This window comes from Centruroides vittatus, unplaced genomic scaffold, assembly GCF_030686945.1.
Source record: "Centruroides vittatus isolate TY-2023 unplaced genomic scaffold, ASM3068694v2 scaffold_769, whole genome shotgun sequence".
In the NCBI taxonomy this organism is placed as follows: domain Eukaryota; kingdom Metazoa; phylum Arthropoda; class Arachnida; order Scorpiones; family Buthidae; genus Centruroides; species Centruroides vittatus.
Window position 1 is genome coordinate 5,237,624 of NW_027122717.1, and position 27,484 is coordinate 5,265,107.

The 27,484-nt window shown below is 35.6% G+C and overlaps 1 protein-coding gene across 1 annotated transcript; it reads left to right on the forward strand.

The window, feature by feature from the left end:
• The first annotated feature begins 23,904 nt into the window (after positions 1-23,904).
• On the forward strand, positions 23,905-24,702 carry LOC136989855 (general transcription factor II-I repeat domain-containing protein 2-like). The gene has a single exon (XM_067288137.1). The coding sequence runs from the start codon at positions 23,905-23,907 to the stop codon at positions 24,700-24,702; it is 798 nt and encodes a 265-aa protein (XP_067144238.1).
• The last annotated feature ends 2,782 nt before the right edge of the window (positions 24,703-27,484 follow it).

The window sequence follows — 27,484 nt, forward strand, 5'->3', positions numbered from 1 at the left end:
TTTCCAATCAGCCAGATTATATAGGCATTGGCACATGCTGTTTACAGAGCACCAACCTCACCCGGTTTAGCTGGTAGAAGCAACACACGCATAAAGCATCCAATTTTATATCCCGGACCGGTTCTGGGCTGTTAGCCGCCTGCCTGCTAGATGTTCGGCCGCCTTCGCCCGATTATGTGAATCATGAGCAGACTAGATCAACGGCGGGCAACCCCCGGCCCGCGGGCCAGCTACAGCGCGAAAAGTTTCTATCCGGCCCGCGAGATCTTTAATAGATTATTAAATTGGAAAAATAACTAATTAATAGTTACTTTTCCAGTTCTTTGTAATTTTCGAAAACGATAAGAGAAATAAATGTAGTAATTAACTTTTTATTTATTTATTTCATATTTGCAGATTAAAAAAATTACAAGTCACAAGAAGGCGTCAATTAACTACTACGGTCCGCGGAAAAACGTAAAATTTATTCTGACCCATGTTATAAAAAAGTTATCCATCCTAGACTAGATTTATAACTTAACCCAACCGATAGGAAATTTACTAGGCATGTATTTTATGATAGTTCTGTATAGTTGACAGGAGTTTTAAAAAATCCATTAAAATATTTGATATATTTATTCTGCGTTTATTCTGCTCTCCCATCTTATATTACTTACGGATTTCAATGTTATGTACACCGGTGATATTCGGTATTAACCGTGATATTCGATTAGTATGTCCCATCTGTGAGGGGATGCAGAAAAAACGTGTACAATTCTAGTAGTGTTATAAAAATTAACTGTTACTTTGGCAGCATCATTTACAACCAAATTTAATGAATGAGACGTACAATGGTGTCAAAAAAAGCTCTAGAATTTATTTTCCTTAAATTTACGATTTATGTATCGGTTGTCATAAAAATTTCTTTCCACTTCTTTCCAAAGACTACAGATATTCGAGTACAAAGTAACCGGTTTCGACTTATTTCTACTTAAAAAGTAGTTAAATAATTAAGCGATTAGGGAATTAGAAACCTAAATAAAACCCTGATGAAAGAGCAGAAATTTTACTTAAACAGAAGCTTAACCGAACCAATCTCTTGCCGAGTACAGTGGGGTCTGATCTCTTCGTAATATTAGATGTAATAAAGACCAGGGCCGGATTATCGAATAGGCAAAGTAGACAAATGTTTAGTGTCCGTAATTTTGAAAAGCCCGACTTCAGTGCAGAAGATTTCTCTGTTTGAAAACGAGTTAAAATTATTCAAGAAACTCGATAGGACAGAGAAGGCTGTATTTAAGAAGTCCTGCTAAGCTCCGCCCGACTAGCCATTACCTAAAAAAAGGTCAACAGCACCACGTGCGTCAGAAGTAATGTACGCTACGAGATCTTTCGTATCACCTAGGAATATTCCTTGATATATGGTTATGATTTGTTTTCTAAATCTAAACTTAGATGTCGCGACATTGCATATTCGATATAACGTTCAAGCTGCTCGAGTGCGAGGATATTACAATTGAATAGTGTTTTATAAAAGAGTTAAAAAGGGTGACACTACGGTGTGACTTGGGGTGACACTACGATATCCGCACCGGGTGTCACCCATGCTAGCTACGCTAATGTCACATTATATAAGATTTGTTTAGAAGCAACTTATTTAAATGGGGCCCCAATTTAAATTTTGTCTACGGCCCGCTAGAGGCATAATTCAGCGCTGCTTTGACTATTCATAATTTTGTTGATATTTGTAATTTATAAATTTGATCTCGTCCATTTTTTGAGTAGATTGTTGTGATACGTGATACTTATTACAAATTATCTTTTCAAAATAAATAAAAATAAACTTTTTAGAGATTAAAAAGCATTTGTCTGCATCAATGTTGTGTGATAAAAGCCATAAAAATTCTTAGGTTTCATTATTTTAATTAGTAAATTTTTGTTTTTGTCTATTAATCTTTTTTTTGAGTTATTATGAATTCTGACTATACAAATAGTTTTCTTTGAATAATTTGAATATTATTTATATCTGTTGACAATAATAAAATAATTAGCGGTGTGACCTTTATTTGGTAATATTAAAGAAAAAACAATTTATTGCTTGCTAAAAAAATCGATGTCTCATGAAAAATGATCAATTTTAATTTATAAAATCTAAAAAAATAATGAATGTAAAAAAATATTTTATTTTTATATCGGCGCCCCTCAAAATTTGGCGCCCCGGGCAGTCGCCCGGCTTGCCCGCCCCTTTATCCGGCGCTGCTCCCTCCCTCACCATCTGGCCTCTCCATTGGAGGCTTGGCCGAATCCATCATGGGCTTGCTAAATGAGGCCCTCCTAGTGCCCACAGGGCGGAGTTTTAAAAAACTCTATCTTGGTCAAACATAAATTAATAATACAACTATTATATCAAAGCTAATGGGCCGCTATTGTTTCAATTCTAAAGTGTTCTAGTCTCGATATACCACTGCTTCCCCTTCTCATGAAAGGTCTAATTTATTATGTTAATATTTAATTAAAGTTTTAAATAACAAGGTTCATTTGCCGGTGCAAAATTCATATCGTCGATAGTTTTATTTTTCTATGTAAGCAATTCACGAAACGAAGTTTTATTCTTGTTCTACTTCACTCTTCATCCTGAAAAATTACTATATTGAGTTATCTCTGCTAGTTTATCTATCACTTCCAGATTTAACATATTAACTGCTTTCCAGAGGGGAGTTTTCAATTGAAAAACGTGAAATACAGACCAATTAATTTCGCATTTGTTATATGGTCAAAACAAGGAATCCTTTAGACTTATGAGTCTAGATGTAAAATCAATGTACCCATCAATTAAGTGGAACTTTATTTTAGAATGTTTAAGCAATTATAGTTTACCTAATTACGTTTTAGAATTTATACAATTTGCTTTTAAAAATAACTATTTTTCGGTTTCTACAGACTTTTATCGACAAAAAGATGGGATAGCAATGGGGTCCGTTATAGGCCCGAAGATTGCAGATATATGCATGACATCATTAGATCAAAAGATTTTCCAGTTCCAAGGTATTTCCTTCTACGCCAGGTATGTAGACGACATATTAATCCTATATGATTCCAATATTACCACAGCCCAAAACATCGAAACTTATGCGAACAGTTTAAACAATGATATTAGATTCACCTACGAGGAAGAGAAAAATAGTGAAATTAACTATTTAGATGTTACAATCACACGAAACGAAAAAACACTACTGTTTCGTAAGTATACAAAAATCTGTAATAATAACAAAGTAATCAACTATAAATCATACTGTCCTTTAGGTATAAAGAGAAACGTTTTTATAATGGAACTAAGAAAAATCCTCAACAGAACGACATTGCAGAAGTATATAGAACTTGAAACTGAAAATCTGTTTAAAAAATATCTGCTTAACGATTACCCTCAACAAGTAATACGTAAGTGGTATAATTGTTATACAATAAGTAGATATAATGTAAAAGAAGAAAAAAGTAAAAACCTATACATTAAAATACCATATATTAAAAAGTTCTATGAAAAATATAAAAATAACTTTAATAATTGTTCTGTCAACTTAGTGGGCGAACAGAAAAATAGATTAAGCAAAAGTATTCATGTGGTAAACAGAGGAATAGTAGGACATGCACAAGACCCTTTGAAAACAGCAGGAGTCGTCTACAAACTAATATGTACATGCCCAGAAAGTAAGATCTATGTTGGAGAAACGGGAAGACAGCTTGAACAACGTGTTAAAGAGCATGAAGCGGCAATTCGCCTGAAGCGAAGTGAATCCCCATGGTATCAACATTGTAAAAATAATAATTGTATCATAAATAGAAATAGTATCAAAATATTGTATAAATTTGAAAATATTGTAACAAGACGTATCGCGGAACATTACTGTATCAAAAAATTATGCAAATGTCATCAACCTGAATACCGGATTATCTGTAGATGCATGCTGGGAAAATTTGATAGAATATAAATGTAACACTGTCGTAAAGGTGTAATATCCACTGAAGAGGCAAAGAAAATTTTGCGAAATGCATTTGGATATTTTGAATGATAACGCATGGATGGTGAATAATAAAGTAAGAAGTATTTATTAATTTCCACGGTGTCCATCTCAGTTCTTAGCTCTTTCGAAGTCGGATAGAAAAGAGTTAATTTTAGAAACTCGTTTATTTTTAAGAAATTTTTACAATTTTTTAAAGATTATTGTTTTTTTAAATGAAAAACGTGACTTCCGGTCTGCATCGAAAGTTCACATATAGTTCATCCAGAGGAGACTGTCTTCGACCTTGATTTTTATAGTTTTTTTCCCTCTATTCGTATTTCTGATTGGCTCCTCGTCCCATTCCTCGCTTTCCGATTGGTCTCTCCTTTGCTTCCAGGTGAAAACCGAGACCGATTCAGGTCACGGGTAAAGTCCGATTCGGGGTATCTATATCCGGCACCTTTTTGTCTATTGTGCTCGGAGATTGTTGATAAACCCACAAGACTCGTGCTCACAATTTAGCCCGTTATTTGTGATTTCTATCGTCTGGGAACTGTAACGATCATACGTGATATTTTTCTATCTATTAAATCTTTCCCCCTTTTTCAATATCGTTTCCCTGTATTGACTATTTATGAGCGCTTGTGTCAGAGTTCTACCTTTCGATTTGACATTGACAGATCGTTTAACACGTGTTGATCATCCCGAGACTCGTTGTTTACATTTTGTGCCACGTTTAGACCAATGGTTTCTTTTTCTCTCTCTCTCTCTCTTATATAATCTATCGTTATAATTTAAACACAAGAATCCGCGATTTACGCGATTTTGGACCTCGTCTGGGACCTGACAATTGTCTCGGTATTTCCTTGCTGATCTTTAAAATATATGCACCGTGTTGGAATATTTGGATGCTGGAGATGATGAACTGTCAGTCCTTCTATTAGTTGCTCAAATCGATGGTGTGTTGCTCCTCCAATTAGTTGCTTGGTTTTGTGTTAACATCCTCTGGCGCATGCAAGTTATAAATTTAAATTGAATAATTCTTGGTCAATAATACTAAAAACTATTAAAACTTTTTCATTTTTTTCCCGTTGAATTCGTTATGAACGCCGATTTTAAACGCTTCAAATAAAAATCAGTTTATTATTAAAAATCAGAAATGGAACCATGCTGATGTTCACGCTAGCCACCATCTTTAATTTACAATTCATCTCATCTTTCAAATTAATATTCCAAACCCTCATATGAAGACTCTCTCTGAGTGTGTAAATTTGATGAGTCGCACAGTCACCATCTCAATTTTTGTGAAGCAAGAAGATCTCTATCATATGTGGCCCACCAATTGCCAAGCGGTCTTCGTACCAGTGGCGTAGCGTGGGTATCAGCCGCCCGAAACGAAGGAAAATTTTCCGCCCCTTAAAATTTCGCCCCCTCTTAAATAAAGTACGGGGAATCCCTACAAGTCAGTACAGACGTGTTGTCAGTCGCTACAATGAGCAAGATGTCATTATTATACATTCATTTAAAGAAAGAGGATTCCTTTGGATAAAATAAATATTAAAATTTGAGTCATGGAAGTTAAAATTAACTTAAATTGTTATTGGGGAACAGCGCCGGATTAAGCCTCTAGCGGGCCCTAGACAAAATTTAAATTGGGGCCCCCATTTAAATAAGTTGCTTCTAAACAAATCTTATATAATGTGACATTAGCGTAGCTAGCATCGGTGACACCCGGTGCGGATATCGTGGTGTCACCCCAAGTCACACTGTAGTGTCACCCTTTTTAACTCTTTTATAAAACACTATTGAATTGTAATATCTTCGCACTCGACTTGAACGCTATATCGAATATGCGATGTCGCGACGTATAGGTGTAGATTTAGAAAATAAATAAGAACCATCCATACATCGGTACTACCACGAGAGGCGGACCTAGGAATATATCTAGATGGCGCGAGATCCCGTGGCGTTACTTCTGACCCACGGGAGGCTGTTGATTTTTTTTTTTTTTTTTTTTTTCGGCAATGGCTAGTCGAGAGGAGCTTACTAAGAAAAGAATTGTTTAGTACAGCATTTTCTGTCCTATCGAATTTCTTAAATTTAACTAATTTTCAAACAGAGAAATCTTCTGCACTGAAGCCGGGCCCCTCCGACTTACGGGCCCTAGACATTTGCCTACTTTGCCTATTCGATTAATCCGGCCCTGTTATTGGGGAACCATGAAATACTTCAACTTGGAAAAAATTTGAGTTGAGAAATTAAAGTTGGAGGCATTAAATACCTATGCTGTTCCATTGAAACCTACTGAGTATTTCAAGTTTTACTGTAATTAGATTGGATGTAATTAACATTGTTCCACTAAACGGAATTAAAGTTAAGATTTCCTTGTTATTAAACTTGCTTTAGCCATAGCTAACTGCTCCTTTTGAAATACTCTGCTGAACTGATCACAAGATAGTGATCAGTTCAGCAGTGTGTTGTGTTCTTGATGTGCTCACAATACTCAGCTTGAGGTAGTCACAATAGGCTTGCCTCACCAAGCATAAACACACCTTGACTTAATATTACTCCTTGACAATAAATAAGCTGCTTGTTTAACAATATTAACAACAGAAGTTTTCATTTTGAAATACAGTAAGACCCCATTTAACATGGGGGTTATGTTCCTAGGCGACGAACTGCTAAACGAAACAGCGTTAAACGAGATCATTTTAACACAGAGTAAATAGGGAAAGGGGAACACGCAACCAAAAATCAGATTTTACTTTCATTCTTGTTTTTTTGTGATAAAGTCATGTATTGTATTGTCTGTCTGGAACACAGAATTAATAAATGGTGGTCCATGCATGGTTGAACTTTGTCTCCAATAAAGTTATGTAGTTTCACTTGTTGCTTTTCCCCCCTTAAGCAAATGTCAATAGCAGAAGATTCCATCCAAAATACCTAGTCTTGTTTTTGCACTCCTTTCAAAATCTGGATCATTTGCTACAATTTGATCAACAATTTCGATTATCGTTACCAAACTTTTACTAACGAAACCTGTAGAGAAATTCTTTGGGTTTTTCATTTTCACAATCACTATTTTCCAGTTCTACACAAATTCCTTCTTCTGCCAGTTCTTCAAGGTCTCTTTGGTAAGGCTCTCACCAGAAACCTGCAGTAACTCTCCTCAATCTCCTGCTCGTCTACATATCCTAGTCCTGCTGTATCAATTAGGTTGACAATTTGGTCAACCTAATGATACAGCAAGAAGCTCTTGTTGAGAATTCTTGAATACTTTCACCAATAATTTCTTCCACACTCCATTTGTGCTTTTATCAGTTAATTCTTGCCAAGTGAAGTCAATATTGCCTATGGCATCAGTGATGCTATATTTTTTACAAACAAACATGGATTTAAGGAAAGTATAGTGCTCCGATGAATTGCCACGTTTTGCTGGTTGGTTCATGTTTGAGAATAATCGTATTATATACAAATCAATGAAATGCCACGATAATTTGAATTGGCGTAAATTTTGAGCATTTTTTAGGCTTCAGGGAGACTGTGTTGTATCAAATCAGCATTAAGTGGGGTCTTACTGTATTTGTATTTTATGAATAAAGTAATACAATTAAAATTTTTAAAGAGTGAATAACTAAAATTAATCTACAAAAAAGTAGATTAATTTTAGTTAAATTCATATTCAGGTAGGTAATTTTGGAATTTTTATGTAATAAGATAATTTTGTAAATTATGTTTATAACCCAAATGTATATATAGGTATCATTAGGAATTTGTTTTATAAAGTTTATGAATAAATTTAAATAATTGTTTATTAATAGATTGAAATCGATGATGCTTCTGAACTGACCAAAGAATTTCTAATAGATGAAATCCATCCAAAGAAGAATATATTTCGTCAAAAATTTGCAAAGCCAAAGGGTCCTAGCAATCGAGGAGCAAGGCGTCTCATATATACGCAAACAGAAAATGAACAGACGTGAAGATAAATGGCTGATGCAATAAAAAATATTTGATAACACAGAAAAAACAAATCAACATTCCAATAACAAAATTGGTTACAGTTAACACTATTCAATTTTTATTACTCTATTAAACATGCTTAAATAATTCTAATTGTTTAAAAAAAAAAAAAAATGTAACAAAGTTTCATAAATGAAAGTTTATAAAAATGACTGTAAATAATTTTTTCACAATTTGTATAATATTGGTTATTCTATGATAAATTATAATTACTGGTTAAATGTTATACTTTCCAGTTAAGTCAAAATATATGCAAAATTATTATTATATATACATAATTGTTTTTGATTGTTTACTTTTTCAATTTTTTTGAGTATTTGGGATATATATTTTTCTAATCTATAATAATAATAAGTTAATTTGTTAAAAGATTATATATATATATATGTATATATATATGCAAATTTCTATTGATATTTGTATTTAAAATACTTTTGGAATTTTATTATTTTAAAGAGAAAACAATGATGTAGAAAGAATTGTTCAATTAAATATTATGAAATAAAAATGGTTAAAGTGTTCAAAGTTTTGTAATTTCAGGTGATACATGGTGCTTCAAAAAGTTATATTTATAAGAAGTACACAGTCACAGTGGCAGAGGTAGTAGAGCCACATTTTTTGAAAATCTACAATTGTGTCACAATTTTTGCATGAATATAACACTCTTCAATTTTTATTTGCCAATATTTCCATGGCATTATCAGTACAAATCCAGCATAACAAGTTACTTCTATATTGGTGCTGGTAGTTGGGGATTTGTGCCATAGTAAACGTGTGGCTCTGGCATAAATGTTTTGAATGATGGCTTTGTTCCTGCTACTGAATGCAAAAACTGATAGTGAAGATGTGTCAATGAGGAAAAGTCCTTGAAAAGTAAGTTGTTCATTTGATAAAAATATTTTAATTCTTTTTAGTCATTACAAAGTAAAACATTTCAATTGTAACTCAATAGGATTGGGTGATCAAGGTAGAAAAAATGTAGATGCTATAACTATGTCTTCACTGTCTACCACATTAGCAAATGTCACATTTTACATTGGTAAAGATGGAACAAAACAGACAACCATGGAACCAGGCTGCACCACAGATAAATGTTCTCTACAAAATATTACATGTGAAACACCAAGCAAGTCCTATAGGATATGTAAAAAGATATATAAGACAGCATAGGCAGTGCCTAATAACTGCTCATAGATGATTGCATATTTGATTGAGAATGTTGTGTTCAGAAATGGAAGCCCGTTGTCAACTTTGAAATAAAGATTGTAAAATTCACTACAAGAAATAGACGCTTTTTTGGAATATTGTATGCTCAAGGAACTTATGGAGCTAAATACTTAGAACTGGATAACTTGTGGTCACAAATTTTGGGCACTCTTAATTTTGCAGAAACTGTCTCAAAATCAATTTTGTGAAATGCGAATTTTATGGTTTAATCATAAGTTTGCTTGATCCGAAAGACTTCAGAATGAAAAAAAACGGCCTAATATCACCAGTGTGTAACTCATTTATCAAAAACTGTATACAGTATAATGTTTTATACTAAAAGATTTTGTAACCATTGATGAACAGCTGTTTCCATGAAAAACATGATGCCACTTCACTCAGTATACGGCTAAAACCAGTCACATTTGATATCAAATTTTGGGTGGTTGCTAACATAAAGTCAAAATACAGTTCCAAAACAAAGCTTTGTATTCATAAAGATGAAACTTTTTCTTAAGAATCATTTGATATCAGAAACTGAAAATAACTCTTTTCAGAGATATTTTGTAATACTTAACCACATAGTTTAATCTTTGTAAAAATTAAATGAATATTTACTAGTAAAACTAAAGATATGGACGTATTCTAGCATTTCCAATCATTTAACACGTTACAGTGGAGGATGAAAACACTCATATGGTGGTTTTTGTAGTTGAAAAATCTTGACAGTGTTAAAGAAAACTGAAGTGAAAGCAGAAGCTAATGGAGGAAGCAAGCTTGTGATTGATGAGACATGACTGTACAGGGTGCTGTTTGGGTACTGTAAGTCTCAGTAGATCCTCGCTTGACCAGTCCCCCAGTTTTGTTTTTAGGCTAGGGCTCTTCAACCTTTTCTCACATGATACAACTAGATACTTACCAGAATTACATGGCACTCCATATGTAAAAATATAAGGCTTACAAAATTATTCATATACATCAAAAAATATTGAATTACTGGTTTTTTAATTGTAATCGTCGCCCACAGACTGAAAAAGGGGAAGCACAGGCTATAAAAAAAGGGCATCGTACATTACGCAAGGAGCTTCAAACTCCGACTCAACGTCGGATCGGTGCTTTCTCAAGCTGACTCTGGGCTAACTTGTCCTCGAAAACAAGGAATGGGGTTTGGGTCGACATCCGACAAACTTGCATGGGTTAGGGTTACCAAATAACCAGATGCGAAAGAAGGACAATTCCTGCAGGAAAAAGTACACAATAGGACATATAAGAGAACAAAAATTTTTGTAAAAAAATTTTTTTTATTGAACCTTTACAAATACGAATGCTTTTCAAATACAAACCTTTACGAATATCTTTTCAAAAGTATTTTTGAAACACAAACTTAAAAATATGGAAATGTTATACTTATTTAATTCCAACAAAATTTAGATTTATTATTTATTCAGTAAATGTGTCAAATTTCTAAGGGTATTTGAATTAAAATTCTAATAATTAATATAAGTTTCGCATCGTATTTAAATTATTTCAAAAGATGATAATTAAAATTGAAACAATTTAAGCCAAAGTAACAATTAATTACTCTCCGTTTGTTACAAATTTTTCATTGTGAAGAATGCATTTTCAGATTTTCTTTCCATCATATCTGAAAGTGTAAAGTTTTATAAACGTGAAAGGATCTCAATTAAAAGATAAGTGTAAATCCGTCTTCAATATTCAGAAAACTTATCATTAACTTTAGAATTTTTCAATTTTCAGGTCACAAGAGATGCAAAAGGGTTTCATTTTTTAACATTTCGTGTTTGATCATTTATAATCAAACACGAATAATAATATAATCAGATGACGAATCGATCGAAAATGCATTAAAGACACGTCAGTTTAATGTTTTTGATTTGCCGATTGAAAACTCTGTGGAAAATTGGATTTGCAAATCGTACTGGAAGATCTCGATACTTGATTATAGAAGAAAATCCCGTTGGATTGGATATATTTGCCTGTCTTATCTCTCATCAATTGCGAACAATGTACAGTACAGAATTAATTTTTAATTTCAATTGGAAAGTGCTTCAGCGTCGTTGTGCCATCAATGATAAATAAAACTCGTACTGTTTCCTCACTTGATACGGTGTACCAATTCCAGTTACGTAACATTCTAAACGTATGAAAACAGAATTTCCGAGATAATTTCCGATATATCAACAATATTTGTATTCGTAAATGTGATGATTCCAGTTTTTCCCGTAATGGCGATTCTGCCTAGTCATTACGGGGTTTCTGGACAAACAAAAAACCCACGGAGAAGGGTGAGACCTTGACGATGGTTCCGTGGCTTCCTACAGAATTTATATTCTGTGACTAACATCACCCGGCAGAATAATTTCAAGATATAATCAAATTTTTTGTTTTAGTTTTGAAAATGTTCTTTAGCTTTAAAAATATTAATTTCTTAAGAAGCTCCTTAAATCATCCAATATCTTACAGGTAACATAGGCTACATGATATACGGAAAAGACGAAAAATCATTTTTCTTTTCTGTATTTCGCATTGTAACAAGATAATGAATTATTTATAATTACATATTTAACATTTGTAATTTATTGTTTGGGGCTGTATATCGAGGTTTGCATTTTACTAGTCTATATATATATAATCGAGATGGATTTATGATGATGATAATAATAATAAGTTCAAGGACCAAACGGTTAGGAGTCAAATTTGGTACAGTTACGGTACGTCATGAGAATGCACACTAAAAAGGGATTTTCTGAAATTCCCCTTAACAGTGGGGAGGAAAAAAAGTTTAAAAATTACCCTGAAGAACTCGGCTTCTACTGTACTATTTCAGATGCAGTGTTTTGCATTTTTGCGGGAATTCGAACATATTTTAGACCTATCTAAAAATTTTCGGAAGAGAGAACCTAATTCTTGCACCCGGTGAAAACGGGTAAAATCGGCTTTAATCTAATAATGTTAATCTTTGCTATCGTTACTTTTTGCCCGAGCAACGCCAGGTTCATCTGTTCGTCCATAATAACTTTCGCTAGAAAACTGCAAATGAATCAAGACTTTAAACTAGTGAAGTTGCTATTTACATACGCAAACGTACTTTAACATTTTGTGTTTTTAAATGATAATTCCATTAAATTCTTTTCCTACGTATAAGACGAATTTGTCGACGATCGAAGATGAATATAAGGGGACTTTGACCCCCCGCTCGCTTGTTCAGAAACTTCGTAACGATTTTTTTTTTTTTACTCTTTCCTCCCCTTGGACACTAAGAGGGCCTCTTTTTTAGCAAGCCCATTATGGATTCGACCAGGCTCACAATGGGGCGGCTGGGTGGTAAGGGATGGGGCGCGACATATTTGAACGGACCAACCCCTAAAAAATTCCTGGGGATTTTTTGACTCGTTCGTATTGGATCTCGGATTTCCAAGAGCAGTAAGCTGCCACCTTGACCACTCAGCCATCCGGCCTCTTTGTAATGATTTATCGATTTCCGGTCTATCGTTTTTATTTTTTTCTATTTCGTGATGGAAAACAATGACGTGAAGATTTTAAGCAAAGTATTTTTTTATGTAGAGTAGATACACAGTATCATCTTCGATTTTGTTATAAATTCCCACTGTCGTTTGTCTGTCTGTCCTTCCTTCCTTAAACTCGAGAACAGAGTTAGACAGATGAAACTCGAGATCAGATGTGGAAATCTTACGGAAAGCAGCTCCCGATTAACTACATACGATCTTCCGATACAAGCCGTATTCAAAATGTATGCCCGAAAGGAGTTTGATAGATGACCGGCACGACTCTACTGATAACAAGAAAAGTATGATGTACAGGGGCAGAAATAGCAAAAAATTCAAATATTAAGTCAAGCCAGTTTGTGAAATGCAACAAAGAGAATTAAAAAACAGTTTATTTTTTATACATTATAACACGATCTTATTCTGAAAATATTAAATATGAATTTCTAAAAAGTTTAGTTTGAATGCTCTTCGTCACGAATCAGTGTTGCATAATGATACGAGACTGAAAATGAAAAAATAAAAGTACGCTGCAAAGCTCCCGAGACCCCATATCAAAATTTTTCCTCAAATGTGGGTTATTCATCATGCCGAAGAACATTTTATTGAAAACACGATGTCTTCCCTTTATAAGTAATATTCAGAGTTTGGTTACAAATTGGACAAATTGCTTCATCATCCTTGTACAAAGATATAGAGCCCTGGTAAATCTTAGTTTTAAATTATGCCGCTACAGCGAAGAGCACCAGTCGCGGGAACTGGATTTGTCAGTTTCGGGTCGTGGTTACACGTGGGTCTTGTGTTTATTCAGTCTTGGTTAATAATGGAATGCAGTATATGCTTATCATTTGTTTGTCATACTGTCAACGTTGTTGAACTCGTTACACGTTAAATAAAATGGAATGTAGTTCGTGTGGTTTAAAATATACCGGTACAATACTTGTGTTTTCTATTCATAATTATAAATTATAAATGCTTTGTTCGAAATTACTAGATAAAAGTGAAAATAAAATAAATTAATGAATAGACACATTGCTAAAAATGAATTATTCTATAAAAAAATTAATATTGTAAGATTAACAGATGGAACTACGAATAAAATAAAACATAGGAAGATTTAAAATTTGATATTTTCCCACTGAGAGAAGTGCTATTATTAGTAGTACTTGAACGTTCTGTAATTTGCATAAGTATATAGCAGAGGTGGGCAAGCATGAGTTCAGTGGGAGCCGAAATGTAGGTTTTGCAAAATGCATGGGAGCCACGGTTCTGTACTGTCGTACAAGGAAGGATAGGGTGTCCCCCATCCGGGTCGAGAACTTGTTTTAAAAAAATAGATTTGAAATGTCAATTTAATTTATTGCACCAACTTGGAAATAAATTACTAAATATTACATGTATATAATTTCATATTTTCACAAAATTGTGGAAATAAAATTGTAAAAATAATAATAAAAAGCAGAAATTAACACTTTCAGCAAGAGCCGCATTTGCCCATGTCTGGTATATAGCCTAATAACATTACTGTTTGCATTAATTATAAATTCATTACTTACATGACATACGCAACCATCATATTGTCTGGATATTATTTTGGAAAGGATAGTTAGAAATAACCAGATCTATGACAGTTATAATATATAGAACTATTAGGTTTAATGTTACTTTCTGAACCAGTCATATTCCCATTTTTCACCGGATGCTCTCCCTCTGGTGATTAAAAACGAAACTATTCTATTTGGGTCGTTTGATTAATTCTTGTGTATTATCAGCAATAAAGATGAATAGCAATAGAAAAAGCAAAGCTTTCTGTTGCGTTCCAAATTGCAACTTCAAAGATTTACGGGAGCCTACTATAAGTTTTCGTCTATTCCCACATGAAAAACAGATGATTATTCGGAAATTGGTTGATTATATTTATCAGCTTGTCTGAATTCTGAAAGAGAGGATTTACATTGTTAAGAATTGGCAGTTTCCCGATTGTCCAGCTTTACATGAACAAGTTATGCTGAGAATTTTAAAACATATTTTCTTAGTTTAAAATGCTAGTAATTTTGTGTGGGACACAGGGTTGGATTTAAGCATTTCGAAGCCCTAAGCTGAACTCTGTAAGGCCCCTTACCAACCCTTTACAATTTTACAAGTCAATTATAATAAGAAAATAATTAAATCCCACTATCTCTCTGATTCAATACGGTTATTGGAAGAAAAAAAATGTGAGGTTTCACTAGTTTTATGTTTTATAACCGAATTTATTCCATGCAAGATGTGTAATTACCAGAGCCCCTTCGGCCGCCATTTTAAAGTCTTTTAATCTTTAAAATTGGCGTTTCCACTTCCCGGGACGAGGACCCAGGGGTTGGATTTGTGGGAAGCGAGTGTTCGGGTTGTTTCATTGTGTGGAATTACACAGAACAAAGCGCTTGGCGTATAAGTGCGTGAGTGCGAGAATTCGAGTAAAGGTTAAACGGTGTATATCTTCGTGTACAGTGATGTTATGTCCGTGCGTGCGTGTGTGTGTGTAATCGAAGAACATCTTCGGCATGTCTATAAACAGAAAAACAGTAAATTACAATACGAGAATAAGATGTGTTAAAAAATGAAACGAAAGAGTTCTTACCATCGGAGATTTCGGAAAATATTCACTTGTCCACTTGGTCCTCTTCGTGGTAAAGTTGGGGAGGGAGAAGAATCTCCCTCCCAAATGTTCCTAGAAAACACAAAGGCAATGAGAAAACGAGAAGTTCATTTATTTATTACCTAAGGTTAATATTATTACCTTTATCAGACACTCTTTCTTCCCGAACAGTGTTATGAGAAAAGCGAAGGACCTGACCTAGCCTAGCCTAACCTAATCTAACCTATCCTAACCGGAAGCTCAATCCTCATAACAGCTGTTTGGGAAGAAAGGTCGGCCGAATGTCGCGTCCGGTGAGTAGAAGTGTCACGTCCGGGTGGTCACAATCAGGAGTCAAATCCGTTGTCGTCGGACTTGTCTCCCGAGTGTCACGTTCGGGAGACAAGTCCGTGGGTCACTACCGAGTAAGAGAAGTCACGTCCGGGAAAAGGTGTCGAGTCCGGGTGAAAAGTGTCGAATCCGGTAAGAAAGTCGCATCCGGGTGAAGAAGAGGAAATCGAAGAGGATCACCGCCTAGGCCAAGGGAACCGCAGCCGTCCGCAGCAACGAAACCACGGACAGCACGGTCCCTCAACTTCGGCGGCTCTCTCCTTCGACTCCTCCCCGTTCCGACTTCGGCAAGGCGGTGGCGTCGCCGTCGCGGACGAACGGGCAGAACGCGACCAACCAGAAAATGTCAGCTCGGACGAGCTGTCATTTTCAGCATCCTCCACAACAAGGTCTGTGGCCGGATGACCCCCGAAGACCTTGGCCAAGTGCACTGGACCCAGAGGTGTAGCGTCGCATCATCCCGACTCCGGGAGGATGCCACGCCACGCGCACTTGGGGAAGGTCTTCTTCACCCGCTGCCTCTCGCTCGTCGAGCCCCCGCTCCTCCAACGGCACGGCACGACAGACTCGTTCCGCGTCGTCCGAGGAACCACCTCCCTCCGGCGCCACCACCTGCCTCCGCCGGAACCGCCTCCAAAGCCGCACCAACGTCTTCATTCTGTAAAAAAAAAAATTTGCAATTAGTCCAGTGAAAACAAAAGCTTAAATTAATATAGACATAGAAACATAACACCTTAATTTGTTGCTGAGAAGAATATATAATCGAAAACACAAACGTTTACAGCCCGATTAACAGGCCATCATCAGGTCAAAAACGAAATGGAACAGATACGTTCCATGTGTAGAATACAAACATTTAAATCAAAATTTAAAACAAAAAAAATTTTCTTTAAATATCCAAGAGAAACGGAAGAACATAAAATTAACACAAAATAAAGTTGAAAATAAAAAATATCACAAATCTTCCAATAAACTAATTCTAGCTTAAATTAATGCTTAAATTCTTCCGAGAAAAGCAAAATGCTCACCGCAGCTGCCTTTTTAAATCTAAAAGATTCGAATCCGAAGCGCAAACCGACGACCATCGAACGATGTGCCGAGATGTCTTCTGGGACCGATTCTCCAAGTAATATTAAATAAATTCTTACGTCTAGGGTCAATATGGACTAAGACTTACCTGAAAAATCTTTAATCTTCTCTGCAAAAGTCCTCAAACCGCAAAAAACAGCACGCAATCAAAGAGCACGACAAAAGCACGTCCGACCACAACAAGAAACACAATCGAACTGCGAATCGTCATGCGTGACGAATTTCGAACAAACGTTAAAAGACGCGTCAACAATGTTCGAATTACGTAAAAATTCGAATTAAATAAATCAATTTTATTTTTTTTAAATTAATTGTTTAATAATTAATTTTTTAAAAATAATTAATTAACTTAAAAATTAATTTTTTTAATAATTTTTTTCTTTTTAATTTTGCTTCAATCATTTTCTTGTGTTCGGAATTTGATAAATAAATTATCTTCTGCATATTTACATGGTGCAGAATGTCCAACGTGGAGATCGTTTTTTCAATTCTACGTCTCGAGGCTTGACCATCTCCGAAAATCGCCGAAATTCGTTTGAAGTAAACATCTTTTTCGTCCATTTTCGGCCATGGTATGAAATAAATTAAATTCTTAGGATTTCGCCCAATATTATTTCGCTTTTCGGAAAGATTCCTCGGTGGCCGCCGGTGTTGCGGGTTCTTCAGGGTAATTTTTAAACTTTTTTTCCTCCCCACTGTTAAGGGGAATTTCAGAAAATCCCTTTTTAGTGTGCATTCTCATGACGTACCGTAACTGTACCAAATTTGACTCCTAACCGTTTGGTCCTTGAACTTATTATTATTATCATCATCATAAATCCATCTCGATTATATATATATAGACTAGTAAAATGCAAACCTCGATATACAGCCCCAAACAATAAATTACAAATGTTAAATATGTAATTATAAATAATTCATTATCTTGTTACAATGCGAAATACAGAAAAGAAAAATGATTTTTCGTCTTTTCCGTATATCATGTAGCCTATGTTACCTGTAAGATATTGGATGATTTAAGGAGCTTCTTAAGAAATTAATATTTTTAAAGCTAAAGAACATTTTCAAAACTAAAACAAAAAATTCGATTATATCTTGAAATTATTCTGCCGGGTGATGTTAGTCACAGAATATAAATTCTGTAGGAAGCCACGGAACCATCGTCAAGGTCTCACCCTTCTCCGTGGGTTTTTTGTTTGTCCAGAAACCCCGTAATGACTAGGCAGAATCGCCATTACGGGAAAAACTGGAATCATCACATTTACGAATACAAATATTGTTGATATATCGGAAATTATCTCGGAAATTCTGTTTTCATACGTTTAGAATGTTACGTAACTGGAATTGGTACACCGTATCAAGTGAGGAAACAGTACGAGTTTTATTTATCATTGATGGCACAACGACGCTGAAGCACTTTCCAATTGAAATTAAAAATTAATTCTGTACTGTACATTGTTCGCAATTGATGAGAGATAAGACAGGCAAATATATCCAATCCAACGGGATTTTCTTCTATAATCAAGTATCGAGATCTTCCAGTACGATTTGCAAATCCAATTTTCCACAGAGTTTTCAATCGGCAAATCAAAAACATTAAACTGACGTGTCTTTAATGCATTTTCGATCGATTCGTCATCTGATTATATTATTATTCGTGTTTGATTATAAATGATCAAACACGAAATGTTAAAAAATGAAACCCTTTTGCATCTCTTGTGACCTGAAAATTGAAAAATTCTAAAGTTAATGATAAGTTTTCTGAATATTGAAGACGGATTTACACTTATCTTTTAATTGAGATCCTTTCACGTTTATAAAACTTTACACTTTCAGATATGATGGAAAGAAAATCTGAAAATGCATTCTTCACAATGAAAAATTTGTAACAAACGGAGAGTAATTAATTGTTACTTTGGCTTAAATTGTTTCAATTTTAATTATCATCTTTTGAAATAATTTAAATACGATGCGAAACTTATATTAATTATTAGAATTTTAATTCAAATACCCTTAGAAATTTGACACATTTACTGAATAAATAATAAATCTAAATTTTGTTGGAATTAAATAAGTATAACATTTCCATATTTTTAAGTTTGTGTTTCAAAAATACTTTTGAAAAGATATTCGTAAAGGTTTGTATTTGAAAAGCATTCGTATTTGTAAAGGTTCAATAAAAAAAATTTTTTTACAAAAATTTTTGTTCTCTTATATGTCCTATTGTGTACTTTTTCCTGCAGGAATTGTCCTTCTTTCGCATCTGGTTATTTGGTAACCCTAACCCATGCAAGTTTGTCGTATGTCGACCCAAACCCCATTCCTTGTTTTCGAGGACAAGTTAGCCCAGAGTCAGCTTGAGAAAGCACCGATCCGACGTTGAGTCGGAGTTTGAAGCTCCTTGCGTAATGTACGATGCCCTTTTTTTATAGCCTGTGCTTCCCCTTTTTCAGTCTGTGGGCGACGATTACAATTAAAAAACCAGTAATTCAATATTTTTTGATGTATATGAATAATTCTGTAAGCCTTATATTTTTACATATGGAGTGCCATGTAATTCTGGTAAGTATCTAGTTGTATCATGTGAGAAAAGGTTGAAGAGCCCTAGCCTAAAAACAAAACTGGGGGACTGGTCAAGCGAGGATCTACTGAGACTTACAGTACCCAAACAGCACCCTGTACAGTCATGTCTCATCAATCACAAGCTTGCTTCCTCCATTAGCTTCTGCTTTCACTTCAGTTTTCTTTAACACTGTCAAGATTTTTCAACTACAAAAACCACCATATGAGTGTTTTCATCCTCCACTGTAACGTGTTAAATGATTGGAAATGCTAGAATACGTCCATATCTTTAGTTTTACTAGTAAATATTCATTTAATTTTTACAAAGATTAAACTATGTGGTTAAGTATTACAAAATATCTCTGAAAAGAGTTATTTTCAGTTTCTGATATCAAATGATTCTTAAGAAAAAGTTTCATCTTTATGAATACAAAGCTTTGTTTTGGAACTGTATTTTGACTTTATGTTAGCAACCACCCAAAATTTGATATCAAATGTGACTGGTTTTAGCCGTATACTGAGTGAAGTGGCATCATGTTTTTCATGGAAACAGCTGTTCATCAATGGTTACAAAATCTTTTAGTATAAAACATTATACTGTATACAGTTTTTGATAAATGAGTTACACACTGGTGATATTAGGCCGTTTTTTTTCATTCTGAAGTCTTTCGGATCAAGCAAACTTATGATTAAACCATAAAATTCGCATTTCACAAAATTGATATTGAGACAGTTTCTGCAAAATTAAGAGTGCCCAAAATTTGTGACCACAAGTTATCCAGTTCTAAGTATTTAGCTCCATAAGTTCCTTGAGCATACAATATTCCAAAAAAGCGTCTATTTCTTGTAGTGAATTTTACAATCTTTATTTCAAAGTTGACAACGGGCTTCCATTTCTGAACACAACATTCTCAATCAAATATGCAATCATCTATGAGCAGTTATTAGGCACTGCCTATGCTGTCTTATATATCTTTTTACGTATCCTATAGGACTTGCTTGGTGTTTCACATGTAATATTTTGTAGAGAACATTTATCTGTGGTGCAGCCTGGTTCCATGGTTGTCTGTTTTGTTCCATCTTTACCAATGTAAAATGTGACATTTGCTAATGCGGTAGATCAGGCATGTCAAACACGCGGCCCGCGGGCCGCATGCAGCCCGCCAACACATGAGTTGCGGCCCGCCGAGACTTTTTAAAAATTTTTAAATATCAAACTTTGACGCTTGAAGTTGGAAAGTTTGAACTTTTTTGAACTGTACGATTCCCGCTTTTTTTCGTGTTTGTTCGTTTCGTTTTCGTCCAACCAATTCAAATTGGTCGACGCTACGAAAGACGGTTAGATAACGGCCGCGGCTTTGAATCTACGAAGGATGATTGGCCGGCGAACATTGTACGAGAGCGGACGTCGTGGAAGACTGCTACGCGCTGATTGGTCCCTCAGCGATTTCTACAATCTGTATAAAAGGAAAGGTTTCGGCGCAAAAGTCAAGTTTTTGCTGGAACTTCAAGGTGGAGGTTTGTGTACTCTACCGTAAGATCAGTGGCGTAGCGTAGTGGGGCGGCAGGGGCGGCACTTTTAGGGGGCGTCAAAATTTTCCTCCGCCCCGGGCGGCTGACACCCACGCTACGCCACTGCGTAAGATGTTTCGTCTACTATCGCCGTGACAGACCCTAAACACCGGAGTTCGATCGGAGGTTCGAACCTCACTCGGACGAGTTGGCAGCAGGAGTTTTTCCGGGTTTTCCTCCTTGCATATGACGCCTGAATAGGGGCCAGCTTCCCCCCAAGTCCTCCCGGAAGGCACCTCTATCTCCCTTTCTCGCGGGGGCCGTCTCCTTTAAGGCCGACTTTGGTCGCGTCCGTTACCTCTCCTCTGTCTTCCCGGATTGGCTGTCTTCTATAAGGCCGACTCTTCCCACTCTGTTCTCTTCCGGCGTAAAGGCCTGAGTAGCCGCAGACGCATCTAGAATACGAATACGAATACGAATACGAAATATCGCCGTGACAAGTGACGGGAGGAGTGTTCCGAGTAACCGTATCCGAAGTATACGTCGCAAGATGTCTTTTTGACGGATCTGTTCAGGAATAGTGACTTTTGGAACTTTGACTGTTTGTGTGAATCTACTTTGTAAACGTCGTAATTTTTGTGATTTGTAAATCTCGTAAACCTTGCAAGTTCATGTAACGTCAAATAGTTGTCATAAACGTTTTGTTTAATTTGAAAAGAGGTATTTCAAATTTGACTAACTTCAAGAACAATGAGTAAGAAAAGGTCAATTGAAGAGGAACATTGTAATTTTCAAGAAAAATGTGAATTGCAATATTTTTGTGTCCAAAACAAGAATAAAATATTATGCTTGATATGTGAAAACTCTATTTCAAGTTCCTAAGGAATATAATTTTAAAAGACATTATGACAGAAATCATAAAAGAAACTATGACCAATACGTTGCAAAACTTCGTGAAGACAAATTGTCGGAATTGAAATCACTCCTTCAAAAACAACAAAGTGTATTCACTAAATCTGTTGAAGACAATACAGCCGCTGTAAAAGTTAGTTATGCATTATCACATTTGTAAGTTCGCCGACCTTTAGGGGGGAATCGTTAATCCCGCGACAGGATGGTCTAGGGTCGTTCGCGTGTGGGTGTGAGGGAGGTGACACAGACGACAAGTGTCTCACAAAAGTCGTTTATTTAGACGTAAAGGAACTTACACCTAACACAGACTTCTTCTCGAACGATAAAATTTTTCGAAAAGTCTCAGTCACGCCGGCGTTTTCCTGACGTCTTCTACTGTAGGCCCCGGGGCAGCAACATGTGGAGATGTTCGCCTCTGGTCACTGGTGGTCTGTCCTTAGTGGCACTAATTAGCAGATCGGCATGATGCAGGAAAAATAAATTGTCTTTGTGCGCGTATTAGCCGTAAGCAGATTCACAGTTTTTGTCCGGCCTCTCCGCGCGTAGAAGGAAGAAGACTTCTCTTCCCCCTCGCTCTGCGATTATCTCGATCTCCCTTTTTCGAATTGTTCATGTTGATTGGCTCTACGTCCCTCCTTTCTCGCTTCTCGATTGGTCCCTCGCTTGTCTCCAAGCGAAAAACGACCCCTGTTCGAGTCACGAGAAAGAGCCGCCTCGACGAAGCTACTTGACACCCTCCGTTTACTCAGGATGGAAAGAATTGATGGAACTTTGAAACTTGCGCTCATATTTTCCCCATTGTTGTCTAGTCTGAGAGATTTTTGAAATTTAATGCTTTGATATGATGTTTCTTTTTATTGAAAACTTTTCCCCTTTTTTCAAATTTGTTTGATCTAAATTTTCGTACACGAGCGACTTATCAAAGGTCCATCTCTGCTGGAGGACGTTCGTCTAAAATTATTAATTTTTACAATAATCGCGTTTTATTTTACATTAGGCCCTTTTTGCCTTTTGACATCCTTCTCCTTTTTTTTCATGCGTCGCGGTTTCAAATGACTAAGGGCTGTTTCACACTATGACCGACTGGGCCGACCGGTCCGATTCCTAGTCGTATTGCCATGGCAACAGCAGTCGGTCGACCGACTGGTCGTTCCAGTCGGACAGATTTAAAAGTTAAATATTTGTAGTCGCGTCGGAGCAGTCGGTGAGCTACAGCCAATGAGAGCTTCGAAGCTATAACCAATCAGAGTTTAGATTTATCCGAAGTTAGAAAATGGTGGAAGGTAAAGTTTCTCGGAAGCTTTAATAAACGAAGTCAGAAAATATCCATGGCTTTATGATATTCGGCGAGCCGATTATAAAGGCGACATTGAAAAAAATAATTGGTTAGAGTAAAGCGAAAGGTATCCAGCTAAAAAATAGTCTTAAACTTCATATTAACGAATAGACGTAGACATATCTAAATGTAATTTGATACGCTGAATCGATTGGTATTAAAAAAATATTACTTACGATCAACCGTTTAAAAGTTACGAACGATTTTTTATTTCCGTCTATTTGCTTCGTTTAAGAACAACTTTATTAAGAAATACGCAGGCACTCATCGATATTAACAAAACGAATTACTTTAATTCACCATAATACATTTCATTTACAAGAGAAAGCGACATTAAAAATGCTAAAATGGTGTCGTTAGCCCGCGAACACACGACAACCTTTCAAAGACGGCCATGTTTTCTGTTTAAATTGAAAAACTTACCACGATTGGCTAGTGTTCTGATCTGTAAGACGCGCTCCGATTGGTCTTTACGAGTCGGCCACTGACATAATCGTACTCACTTGTCAGTGTGAATTCTTTTACTACTAGTCGGTCCGATTATAGGCTCGGACCGGTCGGACCAGTCGGTGACAGTGTGAAACAGCCCTAACGCGTCAAATCCGATCTTTGATCGGCTTTTGTCCCCTTTAACAATGGACGAATTTCTACATTCGTTTTAACAATCTTCTAATATAAATAATTAATGTTAACCCGTTTTTGGGACTTCACACATTTAATCGCGAGCAGATCGAAACCATTTACCGAAAGGGAATTTATTAGTGACTGCTTAGTTAAAGCGGCGGAAGCATTATGTCCAGCACAAAAAAAAAATTTAAAAGTGTAAGTTTAAGTCGAAATACTGTAGCTAGCAGAGTTGATGAAATAGCCGATAATTTGAGAAATCGGCACAATTCAACAATATCAACATTTCAAGCCTACTCTATTGCAATTGATGAAAGTACAGATATTCGAAATATCGCTCAGCTGGCCGTTTTTATTCGCGGATGCGATGTTAATTTAAAAATAAGTGAAGAACTTTTGGAAATCACTCCTATGCATAATACAACCACTGGAGCTGATATTTTTGATGCACTTATGGAAGTTTTGAAGAAGTATAAGTTACCATTGGAAAAGTTGGTTTGTCTCGCGACTGATGGTGCACCTACCGTGACCGGTATTACTAAAGGAGTTGTTACAAAATTAAAAGAAACGTGCAAACAGCGTGGTAATAATAATTTTGAACATTTTCATTGTATTATTCACCAGCAAGTACTGCGCTCCAAAGTTTTAAATATCGGACATGTTTTAAAAATAGTCACCAAAATTGTAAATTATATTCGAGCACGTGGACTTAATAATCGTCAATTTGCTTCATTTCTGGAAGATATTGAATGTGAATACACCGATCTACCGTATTATACGGAAGTTCGTTGGCTTTCGAGTCATAAAATGCTAAAACGATTCTTCACATTGCTGGACAAAATCATAATTTTCTTGGAAACAAAAAATTATGAATGCGCTGAATTAAAAGATGGACAATGGATAAAGGACCTGGCTTTCTCAGTTGATATTACGAGTCATCTAAATCAACTTAATCTTAAGCTTTGAGGCAAAAATCATGTTGTTACAACGCTATTTGATAATATTAACGCTTTCGAACAAAAATTATCACTTCGGCGAAAACAAATAGAAAAAGAAAACTTGTCTCACTTTGAAAGCTGTCAATATCTATTGCTTAAATCACCTAAATTAAAATTTACAGAATACGCTCACCAAATTAAATTGTTAGAAATGGAATTCGATCGAAGAGTTTCTGATTTTAAAAGCTGTGAATTACAATTTCGTCTTTTTACTTCGCCTCTATCTATCGATATTGAAACTGTTTATGAAAACTTACAAATGGAATTAATTGAAATCCAATGTGATAATTTGCTGAAGCAAAAATATATGGATGTTGGAATTCCAGATTTTTATACATATTTATCTTTAGATCGGTTTCCTAAAATGTTATCGTTTGTTACCCGTATACTGGCTATGTTCGGAAGCACTTATTTATGCGAGCAACTATTTTCTTTAATGAAAAATAACAAAAATTCAGAAAAGTCGAGGTTAACCGATCAACATTTATCATCAGTTTTAAAAATTGCATCGGCTCAATATATTCAACCAAATTTTGATGACTCGCTTTGTGAAAAACGTTGTCAAATATCTTCTAAAAAGTAATATTAAACTGTGATTTTGTTTATTTTTTATTATAACTTTTATTTTTGTTTTTTATAAAAAATATAAAATATTTATAGTTTAAGTTTAAAAAATAATATGAAATATAAAATTCCTATGTAAGTATAATATACAATACATTGAGTCTAATAAATACATAATATAATCATTCTAAAAACCGTATTTTATTAATTTTTTGAACATTGAAAACATGCGGCCCCCGACTTATACAAAGTAGATCATGTGGCCCGCAATATCATATGAGTTTGACATGCCTGCGGTAGATAGTGAAGACATAGTAGTTATAGCATCTACATTTTACGTCCTGGATCGCCCGATCCTTTGGTACAATGGTGCAAGTCCTACTCTGGGGACCCGGGATCGAATCCGAACGGGTCGAATAATCCCCAGGAATTTTTCGGGGGGTGGTTCCGTTCGGATATGTCGGGCCCCGTCCCTCACCACCCGGTCGCACCATTGTGGGCCTGGCCGAACCCATAAATGGGCCTACTAAAAGAGGCCCTCTTAGTGCCCACAGGGCGGAAAGAGTTTGAAAAAAAAAAAAAGGAAAAAATATAATAAGCATCTACATTTTTTCTTCTTTGATCACCCAATCCTATTGAGTTACAATTGAAATGTTTTACTTTGTAATGACTAAAAAGAATTAAAATATTTTTATCAAATGAACAACTTACTTTTCAAGGACTTTTCCTCATTGACACATCTTCACTATTAGTTTTTGCATTCAGTAGCAGGAACAAAGCCACTTCCTTTTTTTTTCTTTTGTTCAAGAACTACTGTGAATCAATAACGAGTGACGTTAAACAATCGTCGGCCTGCCGGCGGCTCCCCTCCCGGGGGAGTCCGTCGGCAGCACGAACGGTCAAACGCCAGTTCCTTTTTTTTCAAGCATCGCGACTCCCGATTGCGATCGCGCGGTCGGCTCGTAGTACTAGCCGACCGCGAGCGATAGCGAGACTGAGGAGCCGTAGCCTCCGAGGTCGACGGGCGCGAGGGTGTGCAAAAAGGACTTAACTCGAACTGTAGACGATCGGTGTGCTCGTGGACAACATCTGTCTCTGTTGAAGGTATATATGGCCGACTTGCCGGACTGCCTGTTAAACACGCGATAGGCTTAGCGGAGAGAGCGACGCGACTCCCGATCATCGCGCGATCGCCGAAAAAAGTATGATAACTTTCTTATTTTTTGCCTCCGGCCCAAAAGTAAAGTACCGTTGAACTCGTCTCGGGCGTCTGACTTCAAATATATACTCAAAGTCCCGAAATTCCGTAGGTGGTAATCTATAGTACACCCTTTCATTTAAAAACTTTTTAAAAATTGGTTTAATCAATTTTTTTTAAAATACCTTATGTTATTTCTTAAAAAAAATTAATGAAATACTACATAAAATAAAAAGTAAAGTATATTTTGTTGGTTTGTAAAAAAATGTTTATTACAAAATTCGACTTTATTTTTTATTTTTGTTTTTGTTTTTTTTTTGTACAAATGTTTGAGCCCCTTGAGAGTCGAAGCCCTAAGCAACAACTTACATAGCTTTTTACTTGTAAATCCGGCCCTGATAGGACAGATTTCGTAGCTGATGTTTTTTAACACAAAAGGAACAAATATGTATAGAACGATCTCACTCACTTGTTTCGATAGCACATAATGACGTGTCCCGCTAGCAATAATTGTTCTCCTACTATAAAATTTCTCGATAAACGGCTACAAGAAGCATATATCATTATATCGGACAGAAATATATGATTAATTTTACATTACTAGTTACACGCGACCCAGATAAAGTAGCCATTTTGTAAAAATGCAGCGCCCTCTATAGTTCATGAAAAATGCGAATAGCCAAAGGATGTGTCCAGATGACTTGCACTTTGCTATTTTTGCTAGCTAAATACTATCAACTAATGTTCAACAGCTATGCTGTTGTTTTGAATGTGTTGAGTGCTAACTAAGATAGCTGATAGGGATGTTTTACTGTACCATATTTGTACTTACTGATTATTTACTGTAGGGACAAATTACTGTATTTCTGTATATAGTGTTGATTCAATTGAAGTATCAGTTTTGCAGAAGTTACAAAAAGTTTCTATAATGGAAACAACAAATGAAAATTTAAATTTGGAAATGACATTACTGAAGGGAGTTTGTTCT

Excerpts from the sequence above, each read along its gene's own strand:
- LOC136989855 (XM_067288137.1), top strand. The coding sequence starts at position 23,905 with ATGTCCAGCACAAAAAAAAAATTTAAAAGTGTAAGTTTAAGTCGAAAT.